Below are 17,350 nucleotides of genomic sequence, written 5' to 3' on the forward strand. Positions count from 1 at the left end.
ATCCGGCCTCTTTCGAGCGTCTATATACGAACACCGGCCTGTCGGCAGGGACTGTTGGCCAGGAGGGGGAGGACAGACTGTTGGCCAGGAGGGGTAGGACAGACTGTTGTCCAGGAGGGGTAGGACAGACTGTTGTCCAGGAGGGGGAGGACAGACTGTTGTCCAGGAGGGGGAGGACAGACTGTTGTCCAGGAGGGGGAGGACAGACTGTTGGCCAGGAGGGGTACTGTAGGACAGACGCTCGGCGGGGGCTCCTCACTGGCAGGTGAGTCAGTAGGATACAACAGCAGTGGCAACACAACACAACACATGTGTGTGGGGAGGAATCAGCTGGCATAAAGACTATACGTTGGAGAGAAAAATGGGTACAAAAGCAAACTAGCAAACAAAACGAAAAACACACTTATCTGGAAGGGTCATTGTGAAAATATATCTGTGAAATATACCTGTCAAATAGGCCAATGACTGTAAAAAGAAAGAAAGAAATCAAAAACAAAGCGAAACACTGAAAAAGTTGAAATCTAGCGTCCCAATTTGAAGGCATTTCACAAAAGAAATGTAAAATGCAACACTATAGCCTGTAGCATTTTCCATAACAGTATTTACATTTTTTTTAATTATAGGAACGTTTAGATCGAGACCCGCATGACACACAGATAAGGCAGCTCTTTCCAAAAACAAATACCCGATCAAACAAATATATCATATGTTTAAGTGGTTGAGCTCCGGATATCAATCAGCACTCCATGTGCAGTCATTTGCAAAGAAACAATCTGTTTGGCTCAACGCGCCGTGCCTTTGATCAGGGCACCGTAATGGAAGACACTGCTGTGTTCTTACATACATCCCCCTAATCGGTCGGCCTGCTTCGTCTCAACTCAGGGCTTAACTCCAACAGCCGACATTGTGTTTCTCTTTTTTGCCGACGTCCCTCCCGGTGACATCATCGGTCGAGCCGAGGCCTATAGCGCTCGCTGACACGCTCGCCGGCACGCAGACATCTGGAAGAACAAGGCCCCGGCCGCGACTGGAACACATCATCGCCTGTCGAAGCGGCAGCGACCGCCGAAAACCTCGTAGCTCCGTCTTTCTACTTTTTCTTTGTAGCTTAACCCATTTAGGCCTGACGTCGAACCCGAACCCTTTTTTTTTTAAACCTCATGTTTCCATATCAGTGGTTCTCAATATTTCATGTATTTGCCCACCGACACCCATCTGAAAATATAATTCCAGGGACCTCCCCAGAAGCAAAGATTTGAGTTAAAAACGTTGGAACACATATTCCAAATTCGCGCCACATTTTCAAAATTTTTCAAAAAAAGCAGACCTATGAGCTTGTAGATCTACTATTTTTCAATAGCTAAAGTATAACATAATGTTTAAAACACCAAAAGGGGTTCTAACAAGAGCTTGCGACTATATACGAATAACTAAATTGAATGCATTGGATCATAGGTTATCCCCCCGACCCCCCTTTGAAAAAGCAACGGATTTAGACATACGAGGTTTCCACGCGACCTCAGCGGACCCGGCGTATCCTTTAGCGGTGGTTTCAGGCCCGGGCGCGGAAGCCATCAGCGCTTTAACACCACGCGGACCGAAAAAGGCAGCGTTTGCTCAGCGCTCACTCAACACATGCTTTGTTGTTGCAAAAAAACAAACAATGAGCAGAGAAAACACCGAAACATGTCGCCGCGCTGCGAGAAGTCAACGCCCGGCAGTCACCCATCCATAGAAGGATTTGTGTTTTTCTTAACCACTGAAACCCATCTATTCTTAGAGAAACGGACCGCGTTGCAACTGTACTTGCTGTTGTTAACTTGTTACGCCAAATCTCTTTGCCATAAATAGCAGGTCTACGAGCTACAATTGACCCGTGTAGACTACAATTAGCAATGTAGGCATTTAGCAGACGTTTTTATCCAGAGTGCCTTAAGACGGTAAGGTAAATCCAATCCACTTTATTTATATAGCACATTTTACAACGCAAGGTTTACAAAGTGCTGTACAGGAAAATAAAACACTAGCTGAAACACAGAAAAGCAACAGCAAGAACACATGGTAAAAATAATACAAAGAAAAAAAGAAAAATACAAGACGCAGCAGCGTCAGCAGACAGTGAAACAAAACGTACACCATAGAAACTCTCAACCAGGGTTAACAAACCCTGGTTGAGAGTTTCTATGGTGTACGTTTTGACTGATTCTAAAATTATTTTAATGCTAATCCCTCATTCCATAATGTGTGGGCTACGACAGAAAAGGCTCGGTCATATCTCTGGTCTTTAGGCGGGTCTTCTTTGTGACCTTAAGATAGACCTGGCCCGCAGTGACCTTGGGGGTCACAGATTCCCTGTGTTACGGTATAGCTGATCTGAGACCAGGTAGTTCTGTACGGAAGGATCAGACCGCTTCCCTGTGTTACGGTATAGCTGATCTGAGACCAGGTAGTTCTAGCGAATGTTCCGCCAAGAAGAGCGGGTTGAAGTGGCTGAATGCTTAAAACACTTAAAAAAACGCTCTTCGCCAATATTACCCGGTCTGCATAACAGGCATGCTGGGGTTCTGATCGTTTAAAAACCGAGGCGATGAGAGTCACTCTGGCGTGACGCTCCATTGATGCACCGCGGCGGGGGAACGCTCAACGTCTCCCGGAAACGAGCGAGTGGGCGGGCGGCCTCGTTGAGAGGACTCAGCTGAGAGGTGGCAGACATGAAAGGAATAAGGGGGGTGTGTGGGGCGGGGGGGGGGGGGGGGGTGTGTCCCGGCCCACAGCTGGTGACGGCTCCTGACATTAGCCGGTGCGTTAATGTCACGTCCTTTATGTTCGTCATTAGCGCACCTAATGAGATTATTTTAACACCGTGAGCAACACCGCGTGTTCACGCACGCACACACACACGAGCGTGTGCATCCTCACATGCACTCTGGGGGACTGGACAGTAACTATATGCACGTTTACTTCACGCTGCTATATTCAAACAGAAATCCCGGCAGCGTAAAGATATTGCACTTTTGAATCCACCACATTTCCAGGAAGGGTCTCTCTTGGGATAGAAACTATAGTGAAAATATATGCAGCAGTGCATTGACAAGGAAATGTACATCACAATTTGTACTTTTGAAGTATATACTTTGTTCACCTCCTTGAGTTGAAGAATAGAGGATACTGGGTATGTCTTGAATACACATCTTACAACATCTCCCCTATACACACACACGAGCACACACGCACGCACACACACCCACGTAGTCAAGTGCACGGCTGCATTAAGATTCCAGGCAGCCTGTTAACAATATGCTTCCAAAGGTCATGTCCTGTCACTGTGTAAACGTTGACCTTTCCACCGTGTGACAGCAGAGGTGTCAGGGGCAATGTCACAGAGAGAGAGAGAGAGAGAGAGAGAGAGAGAGAGAGAGAGAGAGAGAGAGAGAGAGAGAGAGAGAGAGAGAGCGAGAGGTTATAAAGTGTTTTGAACACTCTCTCTCTCTAACCTTGCCCCAGGCCCAAATGCTGTAGCAGTCTTTTGGTGGTGTGAGGTGCGTGCATGTGTGCACATGCGTGTGCGTGAGCAAAATGACAGAGCGAGAGAGCTCCGCGAGGAGGCATGGCTCTATATCCTCTATATCATTATTCAACCTGGCTCAGGGGTAAGCCTCCTCACGCAGCTGCGCCTGTGGGCCTACGTGTGCCAGGAGAGGGAGAGGGCCTTGTCATGCAGGACAGCTCCCTCTGCAGGGGGGACTACTGGCTTACATAATGCAGTGATGCATGGCATGCATGGTAATGCACTAGTGGAACACACTCCATGCATATTGTCGCTAGCCTGTCGGGAGGAAACTTTGTATCTCCAAAACAGTTTTTAACCATTTTTGAATTACTGTGATAAGATAAAATAGAATAATTAAAATTGATATTTTTCCATTAAGCTTAATGGCTGCGGTCAGCTTTCAGAAGTAAACAAACATAAAAATGTAAACCTATCCTATCTCTAAAAATCAGTTTTTGCGATTACTTGTATGTCTCAAATTGTACTTATATACTTGTGTGTAGTAATACAACCATAAGCACACATACACGCGCGCACGCACGCACTGAGCGTGCGCTAGGGACAGGTCTCTTGTGTAAAACAGTCACATCTCTCTCCTAAAGAAACTGACTCAGCAATACGGACTGGATCAGGGAAAAAAAGAAAAAGAGATTCTTCAATTATGTAGAAAGCCTTTCTGTAAATCTCAACTTGGCAGCCTGCACACCCACTCACGCACACACACGGACACGCAAACATGCACGCCCACGCGCACACACGGACACGGACACGCAAACACACACTCCCACGCACACGCACGGACACGCAAACACACACGCCCACGCACACACGCAAACACACACTCACACGCACGGACACGCAAACACACACTCACACGCACGCCTATAAAAGAGCGTGATGAGAAGAACAAGTGGATTTCGTTTGAAATCTTGTCAGGTGGGTTAAGTGCTTAGGGGTTCATGCACGCGCGCGCGCACACAAACACACACACGCACGCACAGTATGTACTGTGATAGAAAGACAAGCCTTGTGCTATTTCCATCAGCACCATCGATCACATGTGTGTATGTAATTGTGTGTGTGTGTGTGTGTGTGTGTGTGTGTGTGTGTGTGTGTGTGTGTGTGTGTGTGCACGCACAAGAGTCGTACGGCGATTGGAACCTGACCCTCGGAGAAGCAGAGGGACATTAGTGATCGTTTTCTCTTTCTCTCTCAGAGGAGAGGAGAGGAGAGGAGAGGAGAGAGTAGGAGTGATTCCTGGCTGCTGAGGAAGTCCTAGATTTACGTCGTGGTGGGCAGTGAGCCCACATTCCCACCGTGAGTGTTGAAGCCTGCAAACATGTGTGACCCCCCCCCCCCCCCCCCTCTCCCTGTGACCCCCTCACACACACACACACACACACAGGGTTGTGCGACGGTGTTTCGCACCACAGTACGAACCAGGCTCGATGAGAGCTACCTGCTTCCATCCAACTCCTCCGCTCTGTTTTACACGCCGTGCATGGACGCGTGTGTGTGAGTGTGTGTGTGTGTGTGTGTGTGTGTGTGTGCGTGTGTGTGCTACAGTTAGTAGCATAACGATGACAACGATGTTATATCATCTACACAGACTCAATTGCCTTGCCAGTGGGACAATGACAAAGCGGTGTGTGTGTGTGTGTGTGTGTGCGTGTGCGTGTGCGCATGCGTGCGTGTGCTTGTGTGTGTGTGTGTGTGTGTGTGTGTCTGTGTGTCTGTGTGTGTTTGCGCGCGTGTGTGCGACTGTGCATGCATGTGCTGCTGTCTTCCTGCGCAGACCCAGAGGGAGTAGCAAGTATAGTGAAAGTCCAGATGTGTGTGTGCGTGCATGTGTGGTCTGTTCCCCAGATGTGATAGTCAAGTACACACACACACACACACACACACACACACACACACACACAATGCTGACATCAGCATGGCGGTCACATAAAGCTTCCACAGAGGCTGAGTTCACCCTGCCAGGTACAACGGGTTCCCAAACAACCTCCAACCCAAACCAAATGTTCCCTTTTGCTGTTGTCGACTTCACTCTCTAATCCGCTCCAGTGCTTCTCCGAGCTCCTCAGGCCAACAACATAATCATATTTGAATTATACCAAAGACTATGAAATTATAGGACCCAATGCCTCGCTCATTGGCACTCAGCACCAAGGGTCAGATTGGGTCCTTGTGACAGACCAGCATCATGTCCAGACAACGGGCTAAAGTAACTAAGTACTGTACTCAACCCATTTAGACCTGAGCGTGTAGCTTGTAGATCTGCTATTTTTCAATAGCTAAATTATAACAATGTATAAAACACCAAAAGGGGTTCCCGCACAAAATGGGTCGAGTACAATTTTGAGGAATTTGTACTTTACTTGAGTATAATGTCAAATGTTCAGGACTTTTATATTGTACTTTTATTCAATTACAATTATTTGACAACTTTAGTTACTAGTTACTTTGTAGATTTAGATTACACACATACATCCACTTCAGTCCTATTGTATACATTTCTGCCATTTGAATATAGCCGATCTACCAGCTAACTATGAGTTGCATCGTGACACACTGTGAGCTTGTAGATCTGCTATTTTCAAAAGATTATTATACATTGGAAAACCTTAGATGCAGACATTCTGCACAATTAGTACTTGTGGTTACCTTAAGTACATTTCGAAGCGGAGGTGTACTTGTATCAAGCCGCCTAGCTCACACTACAGAAACAGGAGATAATATATATATATATATAGGGCGGCTGTGGCTCTGGAGGTAGAGCAGATCGCCCAATGATCCCTGGGTCGGCGGTTCGAATCCCGGCTCCTCCTCCTGTCCACATGTTGAAGTGTCCTTGGGGCAAGACACTGAACCCTACATTGCCTCCAATGAGTCGGTCGGTGCTAGCTTGCCACCATTGGTGTGTGAATGTGGGAAGTGAGGACGCTGGCGTTGACTGTTCGCCGCTTCACCTCCCAATGAATGAATGAATGAACCATCGTAAAGCGCTTTGAGCGCTCTACAAATGCAATTCATTAAGGCTTGGTATTATTGCATTCATTCCTACCTGGCAGGTCACATCCCAGGATCTCCACTCTCATGCCGATGCCAGCGGGAGACCACCTCTCTGGGAACAGCCTGATGAACTGGGCCACGATCTCCTCGAAGCGCCGCAGCTCTGGCGTGTCGTAGTGCGTGTTCCCCTCGAAGATCTGAACGCGCACACAGTGTACAGTAGTACAGTTAACACCATGTTTGCCTTGGACGTGTACAGTATAGTGTGTCCTTTAACAATAATTACTTACAGCACACACACGCACACACACACACACACACACACACACACACACACACACACACACACCCACCTTGGGCAGGCTGGTCTTGCTGTCCATGATGAAGCTCCAGTCTCGTCCGTCCAGGCTGTGCGCCACCTTGTACTTCCTGACGAAGGCTCGGTTGTCGGTGGCGGCCCCGCCCCCCGGCGCCCCCGCGTCCCCTCCGCGCGCCCCCTGGGTGATCACGCCGCGCACCGTCTTGGGCACGCCCAGGTCCACCTGGAGAGAGGTCGGGGGTCGAGTCATTTGATTTCATCTTAAAACTATGAATGCATGGACATGACAATGTTATTGCCAGAAACTATACATATACCGAAGCTATACAGCCCGGAATGGCCATAACAGGCCTGTAACTCTGGGAGTGTTCAAATGTTCCATTTGTACACTCTCAGAGTAAAGGGGGTCCTTAATAAAACATTTGAGAACCACTAACACTAGTTGCATGGACTCCTAATTTGCCACTGTGTCGTAGTAAATAAGTGTCATACATGTTATGAAGAACACCTGGAGACTTGACATATAGTATATTGGGTCTTAGAATAAAAACAAGAACATTATAATGCTGTATAAAAAAAAGAAAATCTAGAATTTGCCACGGATATGACAGAGTTAAGCTAAAGACTAAACGTCTTTGTCTTTTTTTCTTTTTTTACTATTTTGAAAAAAACCTTTTTGAATAGTTCAAATAGTGTCGAAGTAGATCGGCTTGTTGAAGAAAAAAAAAGGCAAAGACGTTTAGGGATAAACTTACACTGTTTAGCGGGCATATACAGTTAATATACGGAAATATACTGGTGTGATGGTACAATTTGGGAGTATACCGGAAGCTTGTCGGAAAGTTTAACAGGAGTTTCCTGTAATATACAAAACCGTATTCCATGCTTTTTGCGTAGTGTTAGGGGATGAAAATAGGGCCCCGTACGTGTCTCTGCCACAGACACCGTGTACAGACGTATTGATGACCCCCATGCGGCCCCGTCCCTATATAAACTCAGACAGAAGCCTAGATAGTGCTCTCCCGGTATATAATATATACCTGCAGCCACTCCTCCCCGGCCAGCGGCTGGGCGGGGCCAGGGAACCACCCGGAGCGACTGGCCACCAGGCGCGCCACCGCGGGGCTCCACACCGCGTCCCTGCTCGACGACACCGAGATCTGGCCGTCCGGGAGCAGGCCCGACAGCAGGCCCTGGAGGTCTGAGCACGGAGCGTCTGGGGGGAGAGAGAGAGATGACCTTTGGTTGACTGAGCAGGCTCCATTTGCAGCCACGGTTGCGCACACACACACACGCACGCGCGCGCACACACACACACACACACACACACACACACACACACACACACACATACATATGCGCTTGCACACACTTACACATATTCCCACCTGGGAGCTGTTAAGCTCAAACCACAGCAGGCTCGCAACACTGGCCGCTAAGCATTAAGCGTTTAGACCGGAATATGAGTGAGAGAGGTTTACTTACGAGAGAGACGAGAGAGAGAGAGAGAGAGAGAGAGAGAGAGAGAGAGAGAGAGAGAGAGAGAGAGAGAGAGGGGGGGGTGCACTGCAGTGGCTTGGAGCAACGTGCAATTAAGTCTCTAACTGTGAGAGATAAAAGCAGATCTCAGATCTGCTAATGAATGACTTGATTCCACTTATATCCTCTGCCGGGACTGGGGTTAAAGGACCACTTCACCACTTTGCAACCTATCTTCATATACTAGGTCCTAATGATCACGGTAAAATGGCACCATTTTTTTCTACTCAGTCTGTGTCTCATAGGAGTTCAGAAAGTGACATCATCCACCAGTGACATCATCGATGCATGGGGAAACCAAGCTAATAGAAAATTGCTGGCTTCCTATTCCAGTAAAGTTGCAATGCGAAAGCCATCATTCTCACGATAATAAAAATCTAAAGCAATATTTTTAATATTTTAAGAGTAGGAACCCTTTTAAGAGTCTGAACTAGACATAGAGAGACATAGAAAGTGAGCGACAGACAGACAGACAGACAGAGATACGGGAGATGCTACTTTACGTTGACAGTTTAAGTTCAGATCAAAATTTCATGGCGTTATGTCACTGCAGTGCAAGTGCAGGACATGTAAATAATGAATACAACGCAGGAAGTGTACGTGAGCGTGTGTTTATGGGTGGCCTGTGTACATTTCAAAGTGCAGGGCACGCGTGTCTGTGCGTGTACGTACTGTGCGTGGTCAGCGTCTATATTTAGACCCGTCCGTGTACACAGATGTACCGCCTACGAGGATAGTGTGAGCATAGCGGCGCGCAGCTGAATGTTAGCCGCCGACGACACCAAAGTGAATCTCGGCTTTGTCTGTTTTTCCCTCTGCGTCAAAGTGAAAAAAGATGAATGATTGATTGGAAACGCAGACAGGCGGACCGGTGACAATGACAGCGAGCAGGCTTCGAGAGAGACACGAGACAACAAAGACGAAAGCCCCATATGCTTTGTCGTACATGACAAATAGTGAAAATAGCAAGCTGACAAGCTGTCAGCTTGCAGGTCGTCTGTTTTCACTGTAGTCGAAGCACTCTTTTAATCGTTGTTGTTGTTCTTTTAAATTCTGTTTGAATGAAAAAGCATTGCATCGCGTTGCGACATTACAAAAAACGTAGCTTAAAAGAAAACTGTATCAATTGATTAAAGCCATCGATTTTAGACGTCGATCAAAAAGTGTGAGTTTTGATGACCGAGGCAGTTGCGTTATAACTTATAACTTATACTACAGCAAAAGGAAACACACAGCGACACCGACAGATCTCTAGTCAGAGAGACTGAAGTGACTGCAGTGCAGACGTCTCCAGTGCAGTGCAGGAAATAGAACGTTTTACAGGCGTCCATCATGGCAGGTGGCCTCCACCCTCCATCACTGGCCTGCCAAAGACTCACAGGCCTATTCATACTCCAGTCTTAGTTTATGAAGGTGAACAAAACAGAGAGATGTGTGTGGGTGCACGGCGAGTCGTTTAACACCACAGCGTGTCGTTTTCATGGTGACAGGTGTTAATTCTGGACCCTGGTGAGTCACATTGGTCCAAATGGTACGGATTGATATTGTCTGTTAACCCATTTTGACCTGAGATCAGATTCTAAAAATGTTTGAAAATGACAGTTTTCTGAAAAAGCTATGTTCCTATGTCAGTCGTTCAAAAATAGCAGACCTACAAGCTCGTAATGAGCTTGTAGATCTGCTATTTTTCAATAGCTAAAGCATGACATAATGCTAACACCAAAAGGGGTTACCGATCGCTTAATGAGGGCTATCGGTCAGGAGAGAAAGAAGAAGAATTGTCCTGTACCTGCTGTTGCTTAAGAGACAGGCACACACACACACACACACACACACACACACACACACACACACACACACACACACACACACACACACACACACACACACACACACACACACACACACACACACACACACACACACACACACACACACACACACACACACACACACACACACACACACACACACACACACACACACACACACACACACACACACACACACACACACACACACACACACACACACACACTATACCTGTGATCTGACAGCCGTAGAGCTCAAAGCGCAGGGCGATGCCGTTCTTCCAGGTCTGCGGCCGGATGCGCACGTAGCGGGCCAACACGGGCTGGGGCACCCGGTTCAGGACCACCTCGGACGGGTCCGTGTTGGCGTGGAACACCTGGGCAGCGCACACACACACACACACACACACAGCAGGGAGTAGTTAGGTCAGAGGGGTACGTACGGTGGGGGGGGGGGGTTGTCCCAGGTGTGAATGTGTGTAATTGGATATAACAGGATGCGGCTGAAAAACACTTTTCCCAGGGTTAAAACGAAAGGTTTACATCCAGGCGTGCGTGTTGCTTAGCACAGGCGCGCGCACGCACACACACACACACACACACACACACACATGTATTACCATCCTCGTGAGGACGTCCACTTTAGGATGTCAAGTTGTATGAATGCCATTAAAAACCCATTTTGACCTGAGATCAGATTCTAAAAATGTCTTCTACATCCTGACAGTTTTCTGAAAAAGCTATGTTCCTGTGTCAGTCGTTCTTCGATTTTTCAAAAATAGCAGACCTACAAGCTCGTAGCGGGCCACTCGGTGGCGTGCTATGAGCTTGTAGATCTGCTATGTTTCAATAGCTAAAGCATAACACAATGGTTTTGGGTTTTTTTACGTCATTTTTAGGAAAACAAAACCTGAAGAAATAGCAGATCTACAAGCTTGCAGATGGGCTATTGTCCAGTGCACGGCACCAGCGAGCAACTCAGTATAAATCATACACAACTCTAATGCATTTCATCCAAACCTGAATCTTTTCCAAATTGTAAATCAAACTCTAATCATATAAATATTTGTTGTTTATACCGTATAAATACAACCTATTTTTTCTTGTGAGGACCAGGAAAATGGCCATTTCTCCAATAGTAATATATTTATGGGGACATATGGTCTGCGCACGCACGCACGCACGCACGCACACGTGCACACTCCCACGCGCACACACACACACACACACACACACACACACACACACACACACACACACACACACACACACACACACACACACACACACACACACACAGCTACGTCTCTAAGGTGCAGGGCCTAACACAGTTCCGCTTGGCTACACACAGTGGCAGACCGGACAAAGCCAAGACGAACCCAAACACGGATCCGATGTCACACCGCCCAGCTGTCGGTGTGTTCTGGGGTCAAAGGTCGAATGCAGAGAGGGGTGGGAGAATGGATGGCTGTTCACATGACACACACAGACATGAACAGACATCCCCGCCACGCACGCACGCACGCACGCACGGCTTTGCTCATCAATGAGCAAAAACACGAGAGGCGTGATCTGACACGACCGCAACCCGGGGGGGGGGGGGGCTTCGTTTTGGGGACGGACAGGGAAGTGCATCCCCAGGTGGGCAGGATGTCAGGGGAGGCGCACTTCCTGTGGCGAGGGGGGGGGGGGGGGAAGCGCCGACCGCCACTTCCTCCTCCTCGACCCCGCCCTTGGAAGGTGGAATGGGGTACGCATGTGTGTGTGTCAGGGGGGGGGGGTGTAGGGGATTAGAGGTTAATTGCAGCCGGTGTCAGGTCACTTCTGGTGGGCGGACACAGCAGGGCTTGCGACAGGGACACAGATTGAGGAGCGCATGACGGATTTTTAGGTGCGCGATCAATATTAAATGTGGTTTTTCCTTAACCAACTTGAACACCAGCATAAATGATATTCCGGGGGGGTGGACATGAGCCAAAAATAGCTCAGACAAAAGACGGGTTTAATTTTGACAAAAGCGAATTATTCTACAAATATTGATTCTAGAATGGGAACATATACGGTATAGGAGCTATTCTTTCGTGGGGGTAGGTTTTGTCAAAGGAACACTTTTTCTGTGATCAATAATATGCCATTTTCCTATTCTCAGCTCTGATGGGGATTGGTTCAGCTTTGAGAAGGACAACACACTTCACAACAGCAGATTCATGCATGACATGTCTAACGATTTATTTGTATTAGATCTGCATAAATCAACATTGATGACATTTCATCCTATGGATGTTTTGGAGCTCTTTGTCTGTGACGAAGGTCTTAGGACCGAAACGTTTGCTTTGTAATTGCACTTTGAGCACAGAGCACTTTATGAGCATGATAAAATAAAGGAAAAGATATTTTCTTAAGTCTCAGTCTCAAAAAGGAGTTTTTACTTCTAGTTTCTATACGAGTCTTTTTCTGTCAAAGTTATCCTATGGATGTACAAATATTCCTGGAGAATGCCACTTCTCGAGTCCCTGGAGGTATTTTTTTAGGCATTCTCCTTCACATTTTGTACTTACTTGCATCTATCATTTTAAAATAAACAAACAAACAAATGTGGAGAGAAGAGAGATAAAGTGTAGAGATGAGTATTAAGTCCATCTATGAGGAAGGCTCACAATATCATCAAAGACCCCTCTCACCCCAACCACAGTCTGTTTGCCCTCCTCCCCTCTGGGAGACGTTTTAGGAAGCTTCTTCCCCTCCACTGTCATCTACCTAAACTCCTCATCCACTCCTCTCCCTCCCCCAGTGTCAGCCCCCCCCCCCCCCCCCACTGTCATCTACCTAAACTCCTCATCCACTCCTCTCCCTCCCCCAGTGTCAGCCCCCCCTCCCCCCAATAGTCTATAGCACTATGTGGACTCGTGCGATATGGCCACTGGACTTGTGGAATGTGGTCTCTGGACCTTAGTTTAGCACTGTTTTTATTCTTCCTTCTCTTATCATTATTTATATTATTTATTTAAATACCTACTGTTACTACTGTACTACTGTAATTAATGTATCCTCCTTGCTGACTGTTAATTTGCACTATTGGTGAGATGCGAAAATATTTTTTGCTGTGCTGTGCTGTACTTGTACTGTACATTGACAATGAATTGAATCTCATCGCATCTCCTCTCATCTCATCTCATCTCATCTCATCTCATCTCAACTCAACTCAACTCAACTAATCTCAGCTTTGTTGAAGAAACTAATTAAATATGCATGCACATTTATTTGCACACATGATTGTCTTTGTCGCAATTATGCTTTGTGGGGGAGTTGCATGGTCCTTCGTGTCTCAATGCGGTCCAGACGTCGGTCCAGACCTCCAACCTCGGCTGACTTCAAACGACTTCCTCTGCCCACCTGCCCAGCTCCCGCCCTGCGTCTAGTCGGAGACGTTTTCATCTGCCCACCCTCTTTGTCCGCGTCCAGTCTCTGGTCAGAATGTCTGACCTAGCCAGAGGGCAGTATAACCACGCATGGAATGAAACTGATATATATAAGAAAAGGCTTTAAATTGTCTCCATTGGCCATCCCACCTCTCAGTCTGTGTCTAGTCGGAGTGCCTGTCCTGCATAGTCCAAGTGCAGTTACTACACACAGAATTTACAGATTAAACCATTTGCCCCAAAAAATAGCAGATCTCCAAGCTTGCGACACATCACATACTGTAGGTCTTTTTGGCTAATTTTCCCACCAAAACATGGTGGGGACATTGCTGGGGTTCAAGTGGTTAAACTGAATAAAACCCATTTGGCCAGCCAAATGGGATTTAGTAGCCTATAGTGATGCATGTATGTACTATAAGCACATGAAAGCTGATTTGACCACAAATACATATCTCCACAATCATAGACAGTCAGTGCACTTTGGCTCTGTAGGGCTGGCCACCTCTAGTTCTGAGTCCAATCGGTCTGTATTCACCTCACCCCCCCCCCCCCCTCCCCCACACACACACACTCCCCCCTCCCCCCGGAATCTGTCTCAGTCTGGACACATTGGGTCGCCACATCCTGTCCAGAGCGTGTCTGTCCGTCTGCCTCTTCTGTCCGCTGATAACAGCAGGAAGAGCCTTTTAAAACGGACTGAGAGGCTGTTGACTGTCACTCACGCTATCAGGCCCCTGTTATAGGACCGATTCCAGGCCAGCTGATAGCAGAGGGCTGTGATTAAGAGCCACCGTGCGCCACACAGACGCACACACACAGACATACACACACACACACACACACACGCCAACGCACTGACGACACACAGGCAGTGAGAAGACGGGCAGCTCAAATGATGTGATAAAGCGACACAAAAATATGGTCCGGTTAAGCTGTCCATATGCCCCCCCCCCCCCCCCCCCCCCACTCTCTGTGAGCTTGTAGATCTGCATGTTTTGGTAGAAGAGACTGAGTGGGGGCGAAAGCATTCCAAGTACAGAGCCAACTCAGGTCAACTTTGGCAAGTATAGATAGGTTTAAGTGGTTAAAAATAAAGCAGCCGAGTCAAAATTCCTAATTCAGAAGTATCCGTGTCACTGCCAAAAGCTGCAGTATGCCGGAGCTGGGAGAGGATTTGACTCGACAGGACTGCCAGCTGCGGCATGCAGGCAGACGTTGGCGTGACAGGGTTTTCCTGTCACGAGGAGGACGTGGCGATTTACGCTTCTAAGCCCCCCCCCCCCCCCCCCCCCGCCGGCATGCGACTCGAACGGTGCCGAGTCAGCAGAAGCAGACACTGCTCGCTCAGCTAGCTATATAGCGCTGCGTGGCGCTCAAGTCTTCTGACAGTGTGCCTTGCCCAATTTAAATGGTGTTTTTAAGCGGACACGACACAAACTATGTGTGACCTTGAGTGGGTTCCAAATGACACTGCACGGGTACTGTAACTCTAAGAGTGCACAAATGGAACCAAATGGACCTGTAAGAGTTATGGGGGTTCTTGAAATTAAAAAGTTTGAGAACCACTGTACATGAAATGGAACAGAATATCATCTCCAGCAACACATTGACATAGAAGATGCAGATGTGCAAGCTCGCAGCTCGTACATCTGCTGTTTTTGAACTTTTTTTTTAGAAAAAACCCTGAAAGTGTGAGAACAGCTGATTTAGAAGGCATTTGTACAGTCGGGCCAGATTGGTTGCAAACGGGGCCAAGCAGACGATGTCAGAGCGGTATTGGAATCTCATTTGGCGGCACAAAGTGAGTGGGGGAGCGGTGTAGTGGCAGCGATGGGTGCTGTTATTTGATCTGCGTTGCACGGCTGTGATTGAATCATGGTGGAGCAGACGGCAGTATAATACAAACACAATGCAGAGTGTTTGAACAGATACCTCAGCTTATCATCCGCATGTCTGACTGCTGGCAGCAACATAGCTGGAGGCTATGTTTACCTGGAGGGGGGGGGGGCTCACCTGGGGGGGGGGGGGGGGGGGGGGGGGGTGAGGTGGTTAGGTAAACACCTGTGCACCTTCATGCTCAGACACAGTGAATAGTGAAGACCGCAGACCCCCTCGCACTTCCATGTTTACACTCGCAGAGTTAAATAAACACGGACGGCCCGTTTCGTTTGTGTGCAGGTGTCGCACTAACCGAAAACAGCACGTGTACAAGCCTGTAGGTCGGCTCGTTTGGTTCCCCCTCAGTTTTGGTTGCCCTCGGCATAGGGATGCCAGGTTTCACCTGGTTAGACCTCAGTGGATTGCACTGGAGCTTAACCAGACGATATTTTCAAAGGAACTTTTTTTTAATAGTTTTTATAGAGGCTAGTTTCGGTATACGCGAAACCATCCACAACCGAGTATGAATCGGGCTACAGGATCTCTGCAGGTGCACAGTACGGCGATTTCCTACACGCTCATTTGAACAAACGGAGAGAGATCAAATTGATTGACTTTCACGAGTTCACACATTCACACGTTCGCGAGCGAATAATCTGCCCTTTCCTCTGTCCATTCTCTCTGTCTCTGTGAGGTCTACATCCTTACATCAAATCAATACTGCATATCGTAGGGCTGTCGGGGCAGAAACCCCCACATCTCCATATTTTCTTTCTTTCGTAAGATCCGTGCCTCACTTCTTCGCGCAATAACGCTGTGCAAAATTATAGCCGATCTGCAACGTGTCGTGTGCTCGTAGCTCCTCTATTTTCAATGTTATAGTATTACGTATTTCTGCCGTATTTCTAACCAATGAAAATTAGTAATTACTAACAAGAGTTTGTAACTAAACTACAATATATCAATTGGATTTTGTTTTTTCCCATATCCTGAAAAGTTTTGGACATACACGGCTTCCACGATCGACGATAGTACCATTTGTGAAAAGAAGGCAGAGACAGACAGACAGACAGACAATGGGGACCCTCTCCAGAATGTGGCTATGCTCATCATCTGTCCACTTCCTGTCATTTATCTTCACTTTCACGGTGCCTGGAGGGTCGCTCGTTTGACCCCCTGACCCCATATGGACGGGGCTAAAAAGGCCGCCGACCTTTGGAAGCAGCTGGCCGGTCACCTGTTGATGATGTCGTTTACTTTGCTGACAAGCCAGGCCCGGAGAGAAAACACCTCAAAGGATCTGTCCGCTTCAGATAGCAATGAGAAGACACACGCATGCATGCACGCACGCACACACGCACGCACACAGCTTTATACTCCATACTGCGAGCTGAGGCCGATTCTACGATTTTCTTCTGAACCAGTATGTTCTCACACTTTCAAGATTGTTCCAAAAATGTTTAAAAAAAATGCTTTCCCGGTTTTAATGGGGTAACATGGACCCAAAGCACACCATTCCAGTATATAGTAAACTATGAAACTAATGAAATATGAATAACTATAACTAAAAATTAGGCTTTGCACAGTTTTAAAAATAAATAACAACCTTAACTACCGGTAACTGAAACTGTATTGTGTGACTACAAAATGAATTGAATTGAATTCATGAATGCTTTATTGGCATGAGAAGAATTCCCAAATTGCCAAAGCATTAAAGGCGTACCGCATGATGCAAAATGCGTAAGTAAAACTACATACAAATATTAAAAACCATAACCCATAGAGAAAATGGCCTTAACTTGAAGTTTATCTCATACAT

The 17,350-nt window shown here is 47.3% G+C and overlaps 1 protein-coding gene across 3 annotated transcripts in view; it reads right to left on the reverse strand.

The window, feature by feature from the left end:
- LOC308311622 (neuropilin-2-like) overlaps nucleotides 1-17,350 on the reverse strand; it is a 100,491-nt gene that overhangs the window by 25,866 nt on the left and 57,275 nt on the right. For all 3 annotated transcript variants that reach the window (XM_080758383.1, XM_080758382.1, XM_080758384.1), the window contains exons 8-11: nucleotides 10,467-10,611; nucleotides 7,925-8,100; nucleotides 6,919-7,107; nucleotides 6,618-6,762 (exon numbers count right to left, since the gene is read on the reverse strand). In XM_080758383.1, coding sequence (XP_080614509.1) covers nucleotides 6,618-6,762; nucleotides 6,919-7,107; nucleotides 7,925-8,100; nucleotides 10,467-10,611 — 655 coding nt within the window. The remainder of the gene's footprint in view (nucleotides 1-6,617; nucleotides 6,763-6,918; nucleotides 7,108-7,924; nucleotides 8,101-10,466; nucleotides 10,612-17,350) is intronic.

This window comes from Protomyctophum bolini (genome assembly GCF_963924005.1).
Source record: "Protomyctophum bolini genome assembly, chromosome: 24".
NCBI lineage: Eukaryota > Metazoa > Chordata > Actinopteri > Myctophiformes > Myctophidae > Protomyctophum > Protomyctophum bolini.